This window comes from Hipposideros armiger, unplaced genomic scaffold (assembly GCF_001890085.2).
Source record: "Hipposideros armiger isolate ML-2016 unplaced genomic scaffold, ASM189008v1 scaffold_63, whole genome shotgun sequence".
Lineage (NCBI taxonomy): Eukaryota > Metazoa > Chordata > Mammalia > Chiroptera > Hipposideridae > Hipposideros > Hipposideros armiger.
Window position 1 is genome coordinate 622887 of NW_017731413.1, and position 20119 is coordinate 643005.

Below are 20119 nucleotides of genomic sequence, written 5' to 3' on the forward strand. Positions count from 1 at the left end.
GGCCAGTGAAGCAACGTCCTCCACAACTAGACTGAAGAACAAAAAGACAGCAACTTGTCTGTTCCCCTTCCCCCAATTCCCCAATAAAAAAAAAAAAAAAAACTTAAAAAAAATAAAAATAAAATAAAATAACTGTTTTACTACCCCTAGACACATTACTGATTATACTCCACAAATGTATCCCATTCTGATGGTAAAAACTATCAGGTTAAACACAAAAGAATATATGTCTATTTTCTAGAAGGCTATAGAATAAAAGATGGAATAAAAATGCACCGAAATAAATAAGAATTCATTTAATGTTAGAAAATTTTAACTGGGTACTTTACCAATAACTTTTTGACAAATATGAAAAGGAAAATGACTGTTTTTATTTTAAAACATATAATTCACTAAATATTAAAACCTAATACTATTGGGTTGTCGGAAAAGCCATGACGTATTTTGTCTATGTTTTTTCCAAAGGTCATTTGTTTATATAAAGAACAAAGATCAATGAATGATATGTTGCCTGTTTTGTTCAATAACCTTTTGCCATCTTTCATTGAGCTTCATAATTCCTCGTTCATAGAAGGACCTGTCTTTATTTTGCGAAAAACTGAACAAGGTGTTGATTTACAGCCTCATCTGAACTGAACGTTATACCACGCAAGGAGTTTTGAAGACAGCGAACAAGTGGGAAGTCTGACGGCACAAGGTCAGGCGAGTATGGTGGGTGTGGCAGCACTTCTCATCCAAGCTCCAATCATTTTTGACGGGTGATCAAACTTGTGTGTGGTCTCGCGTTGTCACGATGGAGCACAACTCCTTTACAATTAACAAGCTCTGGACGTTTCTGAATGATGGATTCGTTCAAACTGTCTAATTGCCGACAGTACACATTCAAATTGATTGCTTGGTTCCTTGGTAGGAGCTTGAAAAACACAATACCCTTAAAATCCCACCACACTGAGAGCATAACCTTCCTCTGATGAATGCCTGCTTTTGATATCATTTGAGGCAAATCAACACATCAGGACCAAGATCGTTTGTGCACCACATTGTTGTAAACAACCACTTCTCATCACCAGTTATCAGTCGCTTCAAAACAGGATCGTTTTCCTCATGTTTAATGAGCATACTGCAGATGTTTATACGTGCAGTCAAATGAACTTTTTTGAGTTCATGTGGAACCCAAATATCAAGCTTGCTTACATATCCCAGCTTCTTCAGGTGGTCATGAATCCCCAGCATGGAATTTCGTGAACCATCGTTGGCACTGACGTTCTTGTAGAGCATTGTCACCGTAAACTTTATGCAACTTTTCACAAGCTTGGCACACGTTCTTTACTTTATGAAAGTAAAACAGTAAAATATGGTGAAAATGCACAGTTTGGTCTTCTATTTTCAACTTGTGAAATCTTCAAAACTCAACCAAATCACTCAATTTTTTTTTTTTTAGAATGAAGCTAGAACTGTCAGCTGTCAAATGACATAGCAATAACATAGATGCGAATGACTCTAGTACTTCCAAAAATGAACTAGCACCATCTATTGCAAACAGGAGTCATGACTTTTCTGACAACCCAATATATACACATTAGCTCAACTGATGTTTATTCAAGTGAGCAAAATTAAATTATAAAATGAGATGATATATCAAACAATATATTCATAACCAGGAGATTCAGGGCATGTTTAAAAGCATTTGTTTTTGTATGACTTCATTAGAAGAGAACTAAAGAACCCATTACTTTTGGCATTTCTTAACATAAACATGCACATTATGGTACTTACTAGCACATGTGTTTTTTCTAATTAGACTCAATTTAAAACTTACCTGTTTTGTTGACTTTTTTGTTCCATTAAAAATCTTCCAGGCTAGCCCATTGCCACCACTGGCAATGTGTCGACCAACATCGAATTCTCTAGTGACAGGATTTCCCATTACAGCACTAGTGACGTCAGCTGTTACTTTTGTAACAGTACTCTTCAACTTACTAAGCATGGACTCCATGGCTGCAATATTGGGTAGTTATAGTTACCTAGAAACACAGGGGGATAGGGGAGCTCTGGTCATTTGTTTTTACTTGTTTAAGCACTTAACATTCATTATTTTGTCTGAAAAGCTTAATATACCCAAACAATGAGCAAAACAGTCCTATATAGATCAAGCCACATGTTGATTTGGTCTTCAGAGAACCCAATATAACTTGAATTTAAGTCTAGGAACCAAATTGTTCCCTTCAACCTCAAATGTCACAGACCAGGAAGAGAAAAAGACATATTCACACTTGACACTGACATGAACATCACTCAACTATATGAGTATAACTTGGACCCTTTAGGACTTACCGTGGTGTAGAGCGTCTGAATCTTCCTTCACACTAAAAACCACCATATAAAACTTGAAAGGAGTTAATGCTATACTAAGCAATAAATTTGTATTTTATAAGAGTTTTGTTCATTAAAATAATTGCTGCTGAACTATGAAATCATTTGAAAATATTTTCTAAAAGAAAAGCACTGATGACAGAAGGACAATCAAACATGCACAAATGAAAGGTCATAAAATGCTTATAAAATTTTACACATTTCTGGCCATAATCGAAGAACAAAGACTGAATGTACCCTCTCACCCTGAACAACTAGAAACTGGACAAAACATATGAAGGAAACATTTTCATACACTGATCAGGTGGCACAGGTATATGATCCTACTGAGAAAGTAAACTAACAAGGTGAACCCTAGGACTGCCCCAGATTTCTGCCAAGAGGCACAATGCAAACTACAGAGCAGAGAGCAGAATTCCAAACAGCAGTCTAGCTGAGTTAAAAAGTTGAGGAGGCAAACTGAAATTCAAGGATGCTGAGGTGGCTGGGAGTTCTGGGATAGAATTTCAAAGAGAAAGGGAAAATTTTTTTTAAAGAGAGGGTTGGGGAAGTACTATGCTGAAAAAGAGCTCCAGGAAATTGCATAGGGGTCCCCTTGATGCTTTACTGAATACTAAGATGCACTTGCATATGTGAAATGGCACCAGGTCAGGCAAGACCAACTACAGAGCTGTGAGCTGAACAGCTCCAGAGTTTGCATAGGGCTGCAAATCACTTAATTTCTCACCAGCTAGAGAGCGTCCTCATTGATCACTACAGGCATTCAGTAGAAATCACAGAAGGACCATGAGTAGTAGGACAGACTGTTTTAGAGTAAAAGCTACTCTAAACCTGCCCTAACAAACTAACAGCAACCCTCAAATGATCAAACTAATCACAAATTACTTAACTACCTACAGAACAAAACCCAATACTCACGAAAGACAAAATTTTCAGATACTAAATATAATATTTACAATGTTCAGCATGCAGTCGATAATTATCAGATATGCGAAGAAGCTGGAAAATATGATCATAATCAAAATGAAGATCAGTCAATAGAAACAGACTCCAAAATGAGAGATTATGGATTTAACAGACATTAAAAAGCTATCATATCCAAGTATTTAAAGGAAAGCATGAACATAACGAAATATTAAAAATTAAATATTAAAAATATGTTACTATTTTAGTTATTAAAATTAATATTATTTTTAAAACCCAAATGAAAATCCTACAGATGAAAAAAATAAATCTCAAATAAAAAAATTTAGATGACATAATTAACAGATTACAGTGTAAGAAAAAAAGAATAGTGAAACCTTAAGATACAGTAAAAGTCTGAATAAAAATGAACACAGTCTCAGTGACAATATCATGGTCTAACATATATAACTGGGTCCCAAAATTAAGGGGGAAAAGTAAGAAATATTTGAAAAAATAATGGCCAAAATTTTTCCAAATTCAATGAAAAGTATACAAAACACCAAGAAATTTGATGAACCATAAACAGGGTAAACACAAAGAACACCACACTCAAATCGGTCATATCAAATAGCTGAAAATCAGTTATTAAGAAAAAATTCTTAGAAGTAGCCAGAGAAAACAGGCAAATTATATAGAGAGGAACAAAGATAAGAATTTTCCCCAGACTTCTCATCAGAAATTGCAAGCCAGAAAACAACTGACATGAGTCCTAAAAGAAACTACTGACCTAGAATTCTGTAAGTTGTGGGGGGAAATGCTTCCAAAAATAAATGTGAAATAAAGACTTTTTCAGGATAACAAAATCTGAAAGAATTTGTTGCCAACTGATCAATATTCACTATATTAATGAAATCTTTTAAACAGAAGGAAAAGATAACCAGATGGAAATATCAATCCACAAAAGGAATGGAGGACATTGGAAATCAAAATTATGTGGATATATAAAAAACACTTATGGTATCTTTAAAAGACAGCGGATTATTTAAAGTAAAATTAACATAAATGTAATGTGCTTAAGTAAAAAAATTACAAAACAAACCCAGGATAGTAGAGGAGAAATGGAAGTTTATTTTTTAAAGATTCTTACATTATGTGAGGTAGTATAATATCATTTGAAAATAGATTGTGACAAGTTAAAGTATATTATAAACCTAGAATAATAACTAAAAAAATAAAGATATAGCTAAAAAGCCAATAGTGGAAATAAAATGGAATCCTAAACTGAACACAAAAAGAAGAAAAGTGGAAGAAAGGCACAAAGAACAAATATGACAAACAGAAAACAAATATCAAGATAGATTTTTAAAAATCCAACCATTTAAATACTTACATTAAATGTAAATGATTTTAAATTCCAATTAAAAGGCAGAGACCATCAAACTAGATAAAAAAAGCAAGACACAACTACATGCTGCTTATAAGAAACCCACTTTAAAACCTTTACAAACTTTACAAAATGATTTAAAAGTAAAAATGTGAAAATATACAAAGCTGGAGTGGCTATATTAATAACAGAATAGGCTTCAAGACAAAGAGGGACATTTCATAATGATAAAGTTGTTAATTCATCAAGAAGACATAACAAACCTAACTGTGTACATAAGAGAGATTCAAAATAAATAAAGCAAAAACTGATAAAACTGAAAGAAGAAATAGATAAATCCCCAATTATAGTTGGACACTTAAAGGATCCTCTCTAACAAATGGATATATAGACCGACGTAGACAAAAAAATCAGTAAGGATATAGAAGACCTGAACAACATTATCAAGCAATCTTACTTAAAACACTCTACAACAGAATACATTTTGTTTTCATGTATACGTGAAACATTCCCTAAGACAGACTATATACTGGGCCATAAAACACATCTCAACATATTTAGAACTACTAGAATAATATATGTTCTTTGACCACAATGAAATTAAACTACAAATCAGTAATCGATAAATATCTAAAAAAAAATGCAAATACAGTAATAAATTGGTTTGCGAGCATAATTTGTTCCGGAAAAAAACTACTCGTATTGCAAGACATCGCTCGTTTACCACGTTAAAATGTATTAGAAATGTTTGCTCGTCTTGCGGAACACTCACAAATCAAGTTACTCACAATCCAAGGTTTTACTGTACTTGAAAATTTAACATTTCTAAATAATCCAAAGGCTAAAAGAGAAACCACAAAGAAAATCTGAAAATATTTTGAAGTGAATGAAAATAAAAAATCTGTGGGATGTAGGTAAAAAGCAGTGCTTGGTAGAAAATTTATACCTTTAAATATTTATATTGTGGGAGAAGTCCAAAATTAATTATCTAAACTTCCACTTTATAAAGCCAGGGGGAAAAAAGAAAGAAAGAAAAAAATTAAACTCAAAATATGTAGAAAGAAGGAAATAAAGATTAGAAATCAATTAAACAGACTAAATTTAATGTAATTTAATATTCTGATAGAGAAGTGAAAAAGAAAAAAGATCAATGAACCAAAACTATTTTTTTAAATAGATAAATGTCTAGCTACATTAAGAAAATCTTTAAAAAGAAGATACACATGGGCCAGCCGAGTGGCTCAGCTTGGTTAAGAGCTCGCTTGGGAGCAACCAGCTCTGTCTGAGCAGCCGGGCTGCGGTTCGGATCCCACATCTACAGCTAAGATGATGAACAAAGCTCAACCTGGAGCTGGGCAGCTGTGAGTCGCCGGGGACGGTGTATGCTGCAGCAGGGCTGCAGTGGGCTGCTGTAGCTACCGGAAGCCACTGTGAGCGGCTGATTAATGACCGGCGACCGACTGTCTCACCAGGGCAGAGCACAATAATCATACCAACATGGGCCAGTGAAGCAACGTCCTCCACAACTAGACTGAAGAACAAAACAGCCTGGTCTGTTCCCCTTCCCCGATTCCCCAACACTGTTCCTCTCCCCCCAATTCCCCAATAAAATCTTTAAAAAAAAAAAAAGAAGATACACATGAGGTTCTGGTCAAGATAGCGGAGCAGGACACACCCAGGATGTTTTGCAGGATCAGATGGTGAACCAGCTCAAACTGCCTGGGACCAGCAGGAGCAGCCTAAAATAGGCCCTACAGTGACCTCCTCATAAACTTTCCTCATTATGCCCTAATTATTATACTAAAATCACCACCCAGGAGTGGGCCATCATTTTTGTGCATGTGCAGGAAACAGCAGTGTTTCCTGACTGTGCGTGTGCTGAAATGTTACTGCCTATACATACAATAACAAAGTCTACTTTGATAAACATGTATGATTTCCCCTAATAATGATGGATTAGATGCTTAAAAACAAACAAATGACCAATATCAGAAACAGAAGAAATGCTACAGATTGTAATTCTATATAAATCTTGCCGAGTCTAAATAAATAAGGTCTTATTTGGCACAAGATCTTATGCCAACTAATTAATTCAACAATTTGGATGAAATGGAAAATTCCTTGAGAGCAACAACTATCAAAATAACTCAAGAAGGGTCAGAAAGTCAGAACAGTCCTATATAAAATAAACTCAATTCATAACTACAATCCTTACCACAAAGAAAACTCCAGACTTACATGGCGTGACTGTTGAATTCTACCAAACATTTAAAGAAGAAATAATACCAGATCCACAGAAGTTTTGCCAGTGTTCCAGGATAGAACATGTCCCATTTCATGCTACATAGTCTGTATTGCCCTGATACCAACATCAAATATAGTAAAACCTTGGATTGCAAGTAACTTGGTTTGCGAGTTTTCCGCAAGACGAGCAAACATTTCTGATACATTTTAACTTGGTAAACGAGCAATGTCTTGCAATACGAGTAGTTTGTTTCTGAAATGAATTATGCTTGTAAACCAAGGTATTACTGTAACGATATAAGAAAAATGAACACCAATATCCCTCATCAACATGTAAAAATCCTTAACAAAATATTAGCACATCAAATTCAACAAATTCAACCCCACAACAAGTGGGATTTATCTCAGGAATGCAAGGTTGATTTAACACTCAAAAACCAATCCACGTAAGTCATCATATTCACTGAATAATGGGGAAAAGAAAACATCATCTCAGTAAAGGCAATAAAAGATTTTGACAGAATTCAATACTCATTCACGATAAAAACTCTCACAAAAACCGAAAGGAACTTCCTCAACCTGACCAATGGCATCTTTGAATACCTACCATTAAAATTATATTTAAGATAAAAGATGGATCACTTTCTCCCTAAGTTTGGGAACAAAGTAAGGATATCTACTTCTACCACTTCTATTCAAAATTCTAATGAAGGGCCTAGCCAAAACAATAAAGAGAACAAAATAAAAGGCATTTAGATTGGGAAGGAAGAAGTAAAACTCTTTATTCCTAAATGACATGATCACGTACATAGAAGGTCAAAAGAAATCTATAGGGGCCGGCCGAGTGGTGCAATGGTTAAGAACTGGTTTGGGACACCAGAGGGCCCCGGTTTGGATCCCACATGTGAGGGCCAGTGACGCTGCCTTCTACAGCTAAGATGCTGAACAACAGCTCAACCTGGAGCTGGGCTGCCGTGAGTCGCCGGTGACGGCATAGGCTGCAGCCCCTGCTGCAGTGGGTTGCCATGGGCTACCGTGTGTAGCCAGTGTGAGCGGCCAGCAGCCAGCGTGAGCGGCCGTCCAGAATCCGGCGACTGATCTGCCTCGCTCGGGAAGAGCGCAATGATGGTGCCAACTTGGGCCAGTGAAGCAACGTCCTCTACAACTAGACTGAAGAACAAAAAACCAACAGCAACTTATCTGTTCCCCTTCCCCCAATTCCCAGCGCTGTTCCCATCCCCGCAATTCCCCAATTAAAAATAATAATAATAAAACAATAAAAAAATTTAAAAAATTAAAATACCACTTGAAGGATATGAAATACCTATGAATAAATTAAAAAGATAAACAAGACTTGTACAATAAAAACAACAAAAAATTGCTAACAAAATTGAAGACAAATAAATGAAAAGACTGTATTCATGAATTGGAAGACTCAATGTTGTTAATATGTCAATTTTCCCCATCAATGTATGGGCTCCATCCAATCCAACCAGAATCCCAGAGACTTTTGTAGAAATTGACAAGCTGACCCTAAAATTTTACCGAGAAGGGGTCCACAGGCTTCACTAGATTGTCAAATGGGTCCATGGCACAAGAAGAGGTTTAAATCCTATCACTCTTCAAATCTTCAACTACTCTTTCCTAAAACTGATTCGCCTGAGAAAAGCCTGTGTTCTGCAGATTTTCCTTAATCAACTCTTGTTTCTTCACTATTTTCTCCCACTTTACCAAAGAAAAGTATTTTTCTCAGCCATCTCCATTTATTACAGGACATTTACTTTGGTATAAAAAAACTCTGGGAGATAGGAAAAAGGCAATTCGAGAATGCATTAAACCTAAGACAAAGTCCCTTATGAGTAAATCAAATCAAGTTTGGTAAGAAATACTGAAAGGTGTTGTGCTTTACTTCTTCCAGGCCGAATATTAACAGCAAAACCCCATGCCTTATTTATATCATAGAATTATAATTAAGAAACAAGATGACTGTCAAAGGGATGTTATAGAACAAATTTATTTTAATTAATAAGCAAAAACATCAAAGTTTCCATGAAAGTAAAACGATCACAATATAGAAACTAGATCCTTTGTAATTATCTAAATTCTTGACAAAAAAAATTTCAGATGCCATCAACTTAAAAGTATGCAAAGGAGTACATTGTTTTTCAAAATTATTTAGAGACTACACAAGCAAAAATATTTGGAAAGCCTCTGGACTAAGTAAGGCAGCACTAGTCTGTATCCTGTTTTCTCAGTTAATTATATTATATTTATGTAAATATAACCTACTTTCTTCTATTAAAGATTTGAACTATCTGTAAATAGAAACAGAGATGCACTTTCCCTTTTTAATTGAATGCTGCATTTCTGTAAGCAGTTAGAAAATGTTGCTATTGACATTATGAAAACATTTATTGCTATGCCTGGTACTCTATGACCATCTGCTGTGGATTTTGATGGGAAGGTGAAGAGACACAAAAACCCTATTTAAAACCTACATATCCATTCTTCTAACCCCACCTGAGTAGCCACATATTACATGCCATGCACTTGTTAGACATTGGGAATACAGATGCAAATGGAGACATTTCTGCTCTTTAGGGACTTGGTCCAATAGCAGACTCAGACCTGCAAAGATTTATAGCAATTAACTAGAGGTATGAATGTACCATGCAATGGGAAAATGAAATTGAACTCAAAAATGAAGTGTTTTTCAGATAGGAAAAAAATGGGAAGGAGCTTTCCAGAAAGAAGGATTATTGTGCCAAGACATGAAGGGGAGGAATACTATAGTGTGATCTGAAAACCACAAATAGTTCAGTATGAAAACAGAATATTTTCAGAGTTAATATTCAAATTTGAGATGCTTATCCATCATCCAAACAGCAAATATTAGTGTACTCAAGGTATGAATAGGCATGGAAATTCATCTGGTGAATTATTTAATATTTATTGAGTACCCACTAGGTAACTGACACCATATAAGAAACGGGAAGAAAGCAGCATTAGCCCACAATACATCAGCCTACAGTGATAAAATGCTACAGAATATACATATACAGTGTTACAGGAGAAAAAAGAGGAGGACTAGATGGAACGAAGTTTCCCCAAAACAGTAATGCTAGAGATGCCTTTAAAGGTGAGTAGGAATGAACGAGTGAATGGGAAAAGTGTAGGAGGAATAACAAAGATACAAGCTGGAGTTAAGAAGGAAGTGTGGCAAAGGAGACAGAAAAGCCAGATCACCAAGGGTGTTAAGTAATAAAAAATCAAGATTTAATAAGTCACGCACGGAAGGGTTTCAGGCATGAGTAAGATGATCAACCACTCCATTAAGCAGAGTGAATGATATACTCACACTAGGGATGGAAATAAGGACTATGGCAAGACTGAAGGGAACATCAATATGTAGTTCAGGGAAGACAAATGTATTGCGCATGTGCGCATGCGCGTCCGTGTGTATAAAATTTAGAGTGTATACAAAGAAAGACAACAAAAGAAAGGACACACAGAAATCAGGAGATGATAGAGAAGAGATGGTGGGTGGAGGGGGTGTTTCAGAGGTGCTAGTTAAATGGATGTTTATTTTATAATTATCAGACCTCATTATGCACTTTTACGTATTATATATCAAATTTTAAACAAATTTTTAAAGAGGGAGAGGTTGCTGAATTAAGGAAATAGCAATAAAGAAGAAAGGAAAAATTAAGAAACAAGTAGGAGGAGCTTAGTGACTAATTAGCTAAAGGAAAGAGACAAAACTAAATCCCAATCATGTCTTCAATTTCAGAGTCTAGGTGGAGGGTGAAACCGTTTACCAAGGCAGGTCTTAGAAAAGATCATTGTTTTGTGGGAAGAAAAACTCAGTGTTGGATTTGAGTTGCCTTAATGACATGCTGCCCAAAAACTTAGAAAATATGTCTCGATTGAAGATCAAAATTTGGGCACCCTGAGCTTATTATTCAGAATAAACTGAATGAGCTTGTAAAATAAAACCTGAACTTAAATGAGATTTTGAATTATTAGCAATAGCTTTTGACATGTAAGAAACCTAGAGTCCAAAAAGCTTTTCTGAAAAATGACAGCTTTTCAAATTTTCACTTGATTAATAAATAAGTCTATTTTTCCAAAGACAAAGTTATAAATGACAGAAATATTTATGCACATGAGCCATTTCCCCTTGTACACAATTTAGCATTCTAAATTGTGAATCTCCCCCTCCTAAATCTCAGCCAAAATAAGACTTGCCACAGCTTCAGTATGTTCTCAAGATTGTATCTTCCTACCATCTGGCTCAGCCATCACTTGGCTTTCAGTAGAACCTGCAGGTGAATCTACTGTAATACTAGATTTTACCTGCACCTGGCAGAAGGTGGGCTGAGTTCTTACAGTGCCTGATGGCAGCAGCTGAAAGGTATTGGCAATTCTTTCAGTTCTGCCTACTCATAAACTCTAGATATAGCAAGAATATACTAGATAAAATTATATTTATGCTAAAAAAACAACTTCCTAAATGTTCAAGTAAAACAAGTGCAAAGAATCCCTTAATTCGCCAAAATAAAACACTAAAAAGAATCAGCTTGAATTTTTATTGGAAATACTGAAATGCAAATAAAAATTATTTATTTATCAGGTAATTATACCTGATCGTGAAGTTATGTTTAGTAACTGTCAGTCTCATGGCAACTAGCAGAGACTAATCTTTCATAAGCACAAAACAATTCACATTGACTACAAAGAATAATAATATAAATACAAAAGAACTCAAAAATAGTTTGTTTTATTCCTTAAAGAGGCACAAGGGTCTGAGATTTCCTTTCATGTAATTGCCTGAAAATAAAAGAATACCCCTTATATAGTCATTTAAGTAGCTAAGTATTCATAAAATGAAATTTTGTAATTTGAAATAAGAATTACGTTAATATGACAAATACCTTTGGTAAAATGCTTCATGAAATCTGGAAAAATGTTTATACCTATATTCCTATACGCAGTGCTTATCTTTTTATATCTAAAGTAAGATGATCCTGAGATATATTCTTGAAATACGTGTTGTTGTTGTTTTCTTGTGGGAGCACTCAGAGATTAGAAGTTTTAAAAAAACTAGTTTTTTTAAAAATGGTTAATGCCCTTCTTTGGCCTATATGTAATGTTTAATCTTATTCAGAAAACAAAGATTATACCAGCTGAGTAACAATCATTCTCTTTACAACCACAGAAAGTATCTAATTATCATCAGTTGAGCCAAACAGATTACTTACAGGAGATAAATCTGGCCTAAGAAACAAACATAAAAATTAAAGAGACTTAGAAATGTACAGTGAAACACACATCCATTCAACAAATTATTGAGTACCTTCTAAGTGGAAACCATCATGCTAGGTATAGTAGGACAAACAAGTAAAACATTCAGTTTCTGTCACTGTTTACAAACTTAAGACCATCGTACAATAAGTTTTAAAACACAACTAAGAGAGGTTACAAGGCAATATGTGCTTATATATCAAATCAGTAATTTGAACAATAAGTAAGTTCTGAACAGAGAGTATGTCCAACTCTTGAAGGCACTTCCAGCCCATGTACTTGGTGTACTTTTTACTACCTCAAGTCAGATTCCTGATACTGTAATTTTAAGAAAAGGTACCAAGAGCACCAGGGTGGCAGCTGGAGAAGTGGGAAAAGGAATCACTGAGTAGGAAGTTAGACTAACTGACCATAAGGTCACTTCCTTAGGACTACAGTTCTTCCCTGATTTAAGAACGTATAAAATTTGAAATACCTTGTAATACAATATGTGAAAACTGAAACTCATAAAGCACTGAAGTGTTTGCTAAGACGATGGTTTTCAAACTCTGGTGAACATCTAAATACATTTAATAACATCTACAGACTGAAAAACTTATTAAGCCATATAGATGCCTATATATTAAACTATCTCAAACCTGTGGAATCAGAATCTATAAATATGCAGGCAGAGCATTTATATTTTGAGCAGCTGCCCCAGGTGATTCTGATGCACAGTGCGAAATTTAAGTGTTATATATGACTAAGTGCACAATCTCCAGTAGCAAAGAAACCTTGGTTCAAAAATCAGCTCTAATACTTACTAGCACTGTGAGCACCTAAACTAGCCTCCCTATTTCTAACCTTTAAAAAGGGGGATATGCCACCCATACCTTAAGTGATTGTTATCAGGATTAAAGATGATGACGCACTATAATGTTTAGTACAATTCCTGGCACGTTTAGTAAGCATTCATTGAATTCATTGAATTCATTTATTTAACAAATATTTATTAAGCACTTACACAGCAGCAGGAGATGAGGAACATCTCACAAATTTATTTATTAGTAAATATGGCAACTCTGCGATGGTGTCATGAGGACATGTAATTAGGGGAATCTATCCTAATTAGGAAAGTCTTCCTACAGTGAGTTGAATGATGAGCTGGCATTCACTGGATGAAAAGGAAAGGAAGTGCATTTCCAGGCAGATTAAGCTTCATACCAAAAGCCATGTATCTGGAGCAGAACAGAGCAGCTAGGGGAGAAAGGAATGCCAGGAAGCACTGTGGAGACCAGGCTGGAAAGGCAATTGGGGGACCCAAACAGGCTTTTAAAAATTTTAGTTTCTCTTAAAAACAATGAAAGCCTCTGCAGGGTTTTAAACGTGGAGACAAAGTGATTAGACCTGCAGTTTTAAACAGTCATTCAGTCTGGTGTGGAAAACTAGACCATAATTGCGAGGCCAGTGATACTTCAGATGAGAGATGATGGTAGCTGGAACTAGAGTACTAGTGGTGAAGATAAGAAAGACTTAAGACATATTCAGGAGGCAAAAACAGGACTTCAGGAGAGACTGCTATGAGGCACCAGAGAGAAAGCTGTCACACTTCAACTCCTATAGAAAGGGATGGATGATGAAGCCAGGCACTTGAGTTAAACACAGTAAGAGGACTTATTTTTCTTGGGGACAGGGGCAGTAAATCATGAATTTCAAATACGTGAGTATGAGTAGTTATTCCCAATTAATTACAGGGTTGATTTGTACAGAAATATTCTGCTGTATGGAAATACAATGCCTGTATTTGTTTTATTGGTTGTTTGTGGATCTTAGAGATAAAAGAATAGGTTTCTGCATGTGTGTTGTGAAAAGTGGATCTGAACAGAATGAAGGTCCTTACCTTCCATTAGGTTCCATTCCCCGAAAAGACACAATTCCCCGAAAGCATCTTTTATGAGTACAATATTGTCAAGAATTTTACCTATACAGAGCTGATAAATCATTTTTAAACTTTTAAGAAATATTTATGCTAAAGAATAAGACAGAAAGCCAAACAAACAAAAAACCCTGAACCTGCTAAGTCCAAAAGGTAGCTTCAAGCACCTGACTTTCAAACTATGACGAGCCTGATCAAGTCTTACAGTGACAGACTGTAAACTAGGTCAATTTTCCAGAATGGAGAGGCACGCGAATGCCTCTTAGAAAACTTCTTACTCACAGAATCCAATTTGTAAAACAAGCCATCCTACAGATAATTCCTGGATTTGATCTACCAAAAACTAGCTTGCAATTTACAACTGTAAGTCACGACGTACTGAACAGCGTTTTTAAGTCGCTTGAGTCTGGAGTCTCATGAAGACTGTTACAGGAGCTGTCTTGACAATATTGGTCTCCTTAATTCCTAATCAGAGGTATGTATTCAGTCGGACCCCTAGAAGTTTTTGCAAGCTTTATGGGGCTAAACCTTCCTCCATCGTTTCTCTCCCGCTTAGAAAAATAAGAGTGCAGAAGCCAACCAAGGGGTTTTTTACTCTTAACAAAACACCTGCCCCACCCACCTCAAACACAATAACCTTCCGTTCCAGAACTACGGCTACTGTCAGAAAAGGACGCCAGGGGTAGGGCCCGGTCGGTAAACCAGGTTATCAGAGGCGGACCTCAGAATCGAGGGGACCTGTCTCACCCAGTCCTGGAGTAGTATCCAATTTCCCAAAAGACAACCAAGAGCTCCACCACGGAAACCCGAGCTCCAGAGCCGGAGGCGGGAGCTCTCCCTGGGGCAGACGGCTCCAGCCCCGGGTCTCCCGTCACTGGAAGGCCTCTTCCGGGGACTCGGGCCTCTCCGATCCGCTTCCCGGAGCTCGCTCGCCCAGCTCGGCTCGGCCCGGGCGCCCACCGCCCGGCCAGCCCAGCTCTCAGCCAGCAGGCCCGTCACCTAGCAACAGTCGCCAGCCCCGGGGGTCTGCAGAGGCCTAGCTCCGGCGCGTGTCCTCCCCCATTCCCTCCTCGCTGGCCTTGGGAGCCCAGGCGGGTGCGCGACCCGTGACGGAGGTTAGTCGATGCCCATGAGCGGTCACTCACCTCTTCCTCAATTCTCCCGGGAGGGGCGGTGCTGGGGCTCCTTTCCCCCCGCCCAGCCAAACGCCTCCTGGCTGCTCCCGCTCAGCTTCCGCTGGAGGCCGAGGCTCCCAGCTTACTCCATAGCCTCTGCCACCCGCGCGGCCGCAAAGGCAGGAGCCGGAGGAGGGAAGGGGGAGGGGAGGGGAGGGACTGGGGAAGAAGAGTAAGGGAGGGGGAAGAAGACCGAAAGACCGGCCGGCCAGGGCATGACGTCACTTCCTGCTGGTTCGGAAGGGGCGGGGCGGGGGCATCCTCGGACTCCCATCCCCGAGGGCAGGGTGGAGGCGGGGCTACGGGCCGGGGGAGGAGCTGGCGCGCTAGGTTCTGGAGGTTCTTTTGACTCCGCGGTTCCGTAGCCTTGGCAGCCAGATCGAGCTTCCCAGCCCAGCACCTAGCGGGCCGAGCCCTAGGGGTGGCTTCTGCCGGAAAAGGAGATCAGGTAGTCCCATACATCCCAACCTAATGTGTGCTGAAGGGGAGGTCAGCTGAGGGGAGCGGGTGATTTGGGCTGTGCGCCTCAGGATTCTGTGGCCCGCCCCTTTCCTAGCCCCGCCCCCTTCCTGGCGCACCTGACCTCTCTGAACCTCGACTTGGCCTTTTCCGAACTATTCTCCTTAAGAAGTCCGGGAAAACAGTGCTTCTCAAACTTTAATATGTACACGAGTCGTTTGGAGACTTTGTTAAAGTGCAGTTTGGATCCAGCAGTAGAATCTGATATTCTGCTTTTCTAATAAGTTTCCAGATGATGCCAATGCTGTTGGTCGACAGGCTACACTTAGAACCTAAGAGGTTCAACTACTAAATGGCAAGTTCCTTGAGCACGAGGACTACTTCTTTAATCTAGCCTACTTGTTTAATAAATTAGAGGCAGATGGTCCTTGGACAATACCCTTGTCTCCAACGCTCATCGACTCCTAGCCTCCTCCACCCCACCCCATCCAAACTCGGCCCTTCCTGCCCTTTGCTTCTCCCTCCTTACCCCTTTCCATGCTTCACCTACACCCCACTCCTGTCTCCATACTGTCCACAGCGTCTCGGACTAATATTTAAAGGATAGACAGACTAACAGGTTCTGTTACTAAAGGCATTTGAAGGTGATGGGTTTTTATTTCTGTCATTTTGTCTGTAAAACTGGGCATCCTGTTTCCAGTAATCCATAGTCAAAGGAGAAGAGAGCTTAAATTCTTGGATTCTAACCCAAAAAATCTAGAAACAACATTTTAGATGTTTGTTTATTCCCTTATCATTCTTAAAAATTTTTATTTAAAAATTTGCTGGAGTAGAGCGGAATGAGGAGTGATTGCTAACTGGGTTTTTTTTCGAAGTGATGAAATGGCCTGCTATTATATCATAGTGATGGTTGCACAACTTTGTGACCACTGAAATACCACAAAACTGTACTCTTTAATAGGGTGAATTATGTGGTAGCCAATTATATCTCAATAAAAGTTTTGCTGTCTCCACTTAATTGAAAAATTTACACATGTACTTTATAAAAATTTGGAAATATATAGAAAACCGAACATCCTCTTTCTTTACAATCCTAGTTCCCAAAGGTTAAGAGTGTGAAGTTTATCCATCCAGACCTTTCTTTTTATTTACATATATTTGTGTGTATGTTGGGAATTCATTTTACATAACTAGGATGATAGTATGCTCAACTTGTTGTGGTTTTTTTGTTTTGTTTTGTTTTTCCTAGTTAATGATATCTCTCCATGCTTTAAACCTCATTCTTCCTAATGGCTGCTTAATATTCCATAGTAAGGCTATGCCATAATTTATTTAACGATTCCCAGATGATGGACATTTTTATCGTTTTCAGGTTTTCATTATTCCTCACAAACTTTTTATTCAACAAGAGTAGCTGGAAGATAAATTAATTTTATTGAGCTCTTTGCCCTAGAAGAACTTACCATTGGTCAAAAAAACAAAAAGAAGACAGCAACAACAAAAAAGCCTGGTGGAGCCACAGTTCTGTAATAATCAAAACTCCAGTGTGTGTGTGTGCCTTCTTTTAAATGTGTCCTGAAATAATATTCTTCAAGATTAAGTATAGCTAGTAAACATGTAATTTTAGGGTGTATAAATTTACATAATAATATAGTTAATATCAGTGAAGTAAGTTCCTAAGTTTACTCTTTTTATTGGCAAACATGGTGCAATCTTAGTAAATATATTATGGTTTACATAAGATTCAAGGAGTAGAAATTTAAGAAAGACAATGGCAGCACATATGCCATTAAAGACCATATAGTCAAAACTGAAAAACTTAAATATTTTTGAGTAATCTAAATATGTGTTGGTTAGAAACACATTTAATTTTTTTTCCCCAGGATTTCTGGCCCTTTTCAATCTATTCAGCTATGGGATGGTATTATTCATTCCATTCAGACTCAAGTGGAAATAAAAAAGTGGCATCATTTACAAACATAGAGTGTTTTACTGGTTCTGATGCTGTTGATATAGTATTAAGTCATCTTATGCAAAATATGTGTCTAAATAGTAATGGTATCTCTCATCTTAAAGGAGTTCATCTTTGCCAAGTTCTAATGAACCATAAAGTACTTGAACTCATAGGAATGAAGCTATTCAAAAACAAAAGGAATTGGAATTTGAAGTTTCAAAATATTGTCTCTACAGGTTTCTAGGCAATAAATCATCTTATGTTTTTTGCAACAGAAAAAAAGATGCTGAGAATGGGGAATGGGTTAACTGATAAAATCAGAGGAATCTTTAAGGTTAGTGTTGACTGAGATACTGTAATATATTTAGTTTAGATTCTGGCAGAACAGTCTTTGTTGAGCTAAACTTGAATGCTATGCTTTCAGGGTTTTTTTCAGAAGTCAATAAAAGAAATAGCCATGTAAAAATCTATTTCTGTATTCTAAAACTGTTGTGGAGGACATTATCACATAAATTTTTTAGAATTTATACCAGGAAAAACTTAATCTCCTCTGATAAATTGTATGCTTAATACTAATTTTCAAAAATGACTTACCCAAAGTAAAAAAAGCCAACGTTTTCTGGAAACTCAGAGCAAAAATTGTCTACTCCATTATAGCAATCATGTTAACCTTATAATTAGCATTTATTCTTTCTACTTATTTATAATCCTAATTTGGTCTTTTTGGCGATATTCTATTATCTAGTAAGTTTATTACTTATGTCTTTATTGTAAGCTGCCTGAAATCTTTTTTGGAAATAAGGAATATACAAGTAAGTTTCATACATTAAAACATATATTTGAAATTTTGGTCCTGTATATAATGGAAAAGTTCACATATTAATTCTTAACAGACCAGAAGATGGAATGATTTCAAGTCCTAAAGCACGAAAGATTGGTGAGGAAAGAATTAAGGAACTCATTCATACAACGAGTGGAAATCTGGCTTTACCTCCAAATAGCACAGTTGACCAACGTGTTTTCTTGCTTTCAAAAGAAGGTAATTTCAATTTTCTTTATTTTTTTCAGAACTTTGTAAGGAAGAACTGACTTTTTAAAAAATAGACTCCATTTTTTGGAACAGTTTTAGGTTCACAGAAAAACTGAGCAGGAAAGTACAGAGAGTTCCCATAGACCCCTGCCCTACACGCATACAGCCTCCCTCGCTATTAACACCTCCCATTAGAATGGTATATTTGTTATAATCCATGAACCTACAGTGACACATCATTATCACCCAAAGCCCACAGTTTACATTAGGGTTCACTCAGTGCTGTGTATTCTATGGGTTTTGACAAATGTATAATAACACCTATCTACCATCATAGTATCATACAGAATAGTTTCACTGCCTAAAAATCCTGTATGCTTCATCTATTCATTCCTCCCTTCGCCCAACCCCTTGCAACCACTGATCTTTTTACTGTCTCCAAGAACTGACCTTTCAGTTATAATAAAAGTAGTGTGTTTGGTGTATCGACTCACTAATCCTCTTTCCTGTAAGTGTTCCTTACATAGCAATTACATCAGACAAAACAAGTGAGGCAACGTAGATCCAATAACAATTATTTTTTACATGGACCGTGAACAGAGTAACTGGAGGTGTTACATTCCACACTACCAGAAGAAAACATGCAGACTCATCCCAGTCCTTATACTTTATAACCCATGGCCATCTTCTAAGGAGTGCATCCTCTGTCCACTAAATAAACCCCTCCCAAACATCTCCCTGCCCTTTACCTGTCAGAACAAATTAGCTAGGCTACCTGTTGCTCTGCTTCTCTTTACTATTTACTTCATCTACTTGTAGTTTTCTCTTTATTATGCCACGAATGGTGGAAAGAAGTGCCCCACACCCAGGGCAATTCAGTATCGTTTCACGCTTTACTGCATTTGGCCAAACCATGACAGAGGCAAGACAAACATGATTCACACACTGGAGGAGCAAAGGTTTTCAACAATAGTTAGAATAAGTGTGATAAGGGAAATACAGGGTACCCAAAGAAAGTGCCAAGTTAGAAGAGGGACTAGCACAGAACTCGGAGGAAGACTAATATTTAGAAGACAGGCAGAAGAAGAGCCAACAGAAGTACAGTGTTTATCTACTACAAATGAAAACTAACTTGTCCCACCATCTTGGATGGATGTAATTTATCACCAAAGATGCTAATAAAAATAATTTCCACTTGTTGAGCCTTTCTCTGTGCAAAGCAATTTGTTATGTATTTTATATTCATTGTCTATAATCTAACGACAGGGGTAAAACTCCCATTTTATAGTTGGTGAAATAAACAGAGGGATAAGTAAAGAAAACACAGTAGGGAAGGAAAGCAGGCATTCTTATGTATTTTTTTTTTTTTTTTTTT

General features: G+C 37.2%; 2 protein-coding genes across 10 annotated transcripts in view; one reads left to right on the forward strand and one right to left on the reverse strand.

Annotated features, from left to right (window-relative positions):
• The window catches only part of SCYL2 (SCY1 like pseudokinase 2), a 58170-nt gene extending 42639 nt beyond the window's left edge, over nucleotides 1–15531 (reverse strand). For 2 of the 9 annotated variants that reach the window (XM_019641726.1, XM_019641722.1), the window contains exons 1-2: nucleotides 15272–15531; nucleotides 1820–2024 (exon numbers count right to left, since the gene is read on the reverse strand). In XM_019641726.1, the coding sequence (XP_019497271.1) occupies nucleotides 1820–1996 (177 nt within the window). In that variant the 5' untranslated portion in view covers nucleotides 1997–2024; nucleotides 15272–15531. Of the gene's footprint in view, nucleotides 1–1819; nucleotides 2025–14864; nucleotides 15241–15271 lie in introns of those variants that run through there. The other 7 variants (XM_019641729.1, XM_019641725.1, XM_019641727.1 and 4 more) reach the window with 5 other exon arrangements.
• An 87-nt stretch (nucleotides 15532–15618) lies between these two features.
• DEPDC4 (DEP domain containing 4) overlaps nucleotides 15619–20119 on the forward strand; it is a 10608-nt gene continuing 6107 nt past the window's right edge. Inside the window, exons 1-2 of the mRNA XM_019641733.1 lie at nucleotides 15619–15749; nucleotides 18608–18753. Coding sequence (XP_019497278.1) covers nucleotides 18621–18753 — 133 coding nt within the window. The 5' untranslated portion in view covers nucleotides 15619–15749; nucleotides 18608–18620. The remainder of the gene's footprint in view (nucleotides 15750–18607; nucleotides 18754–20119) is intronic.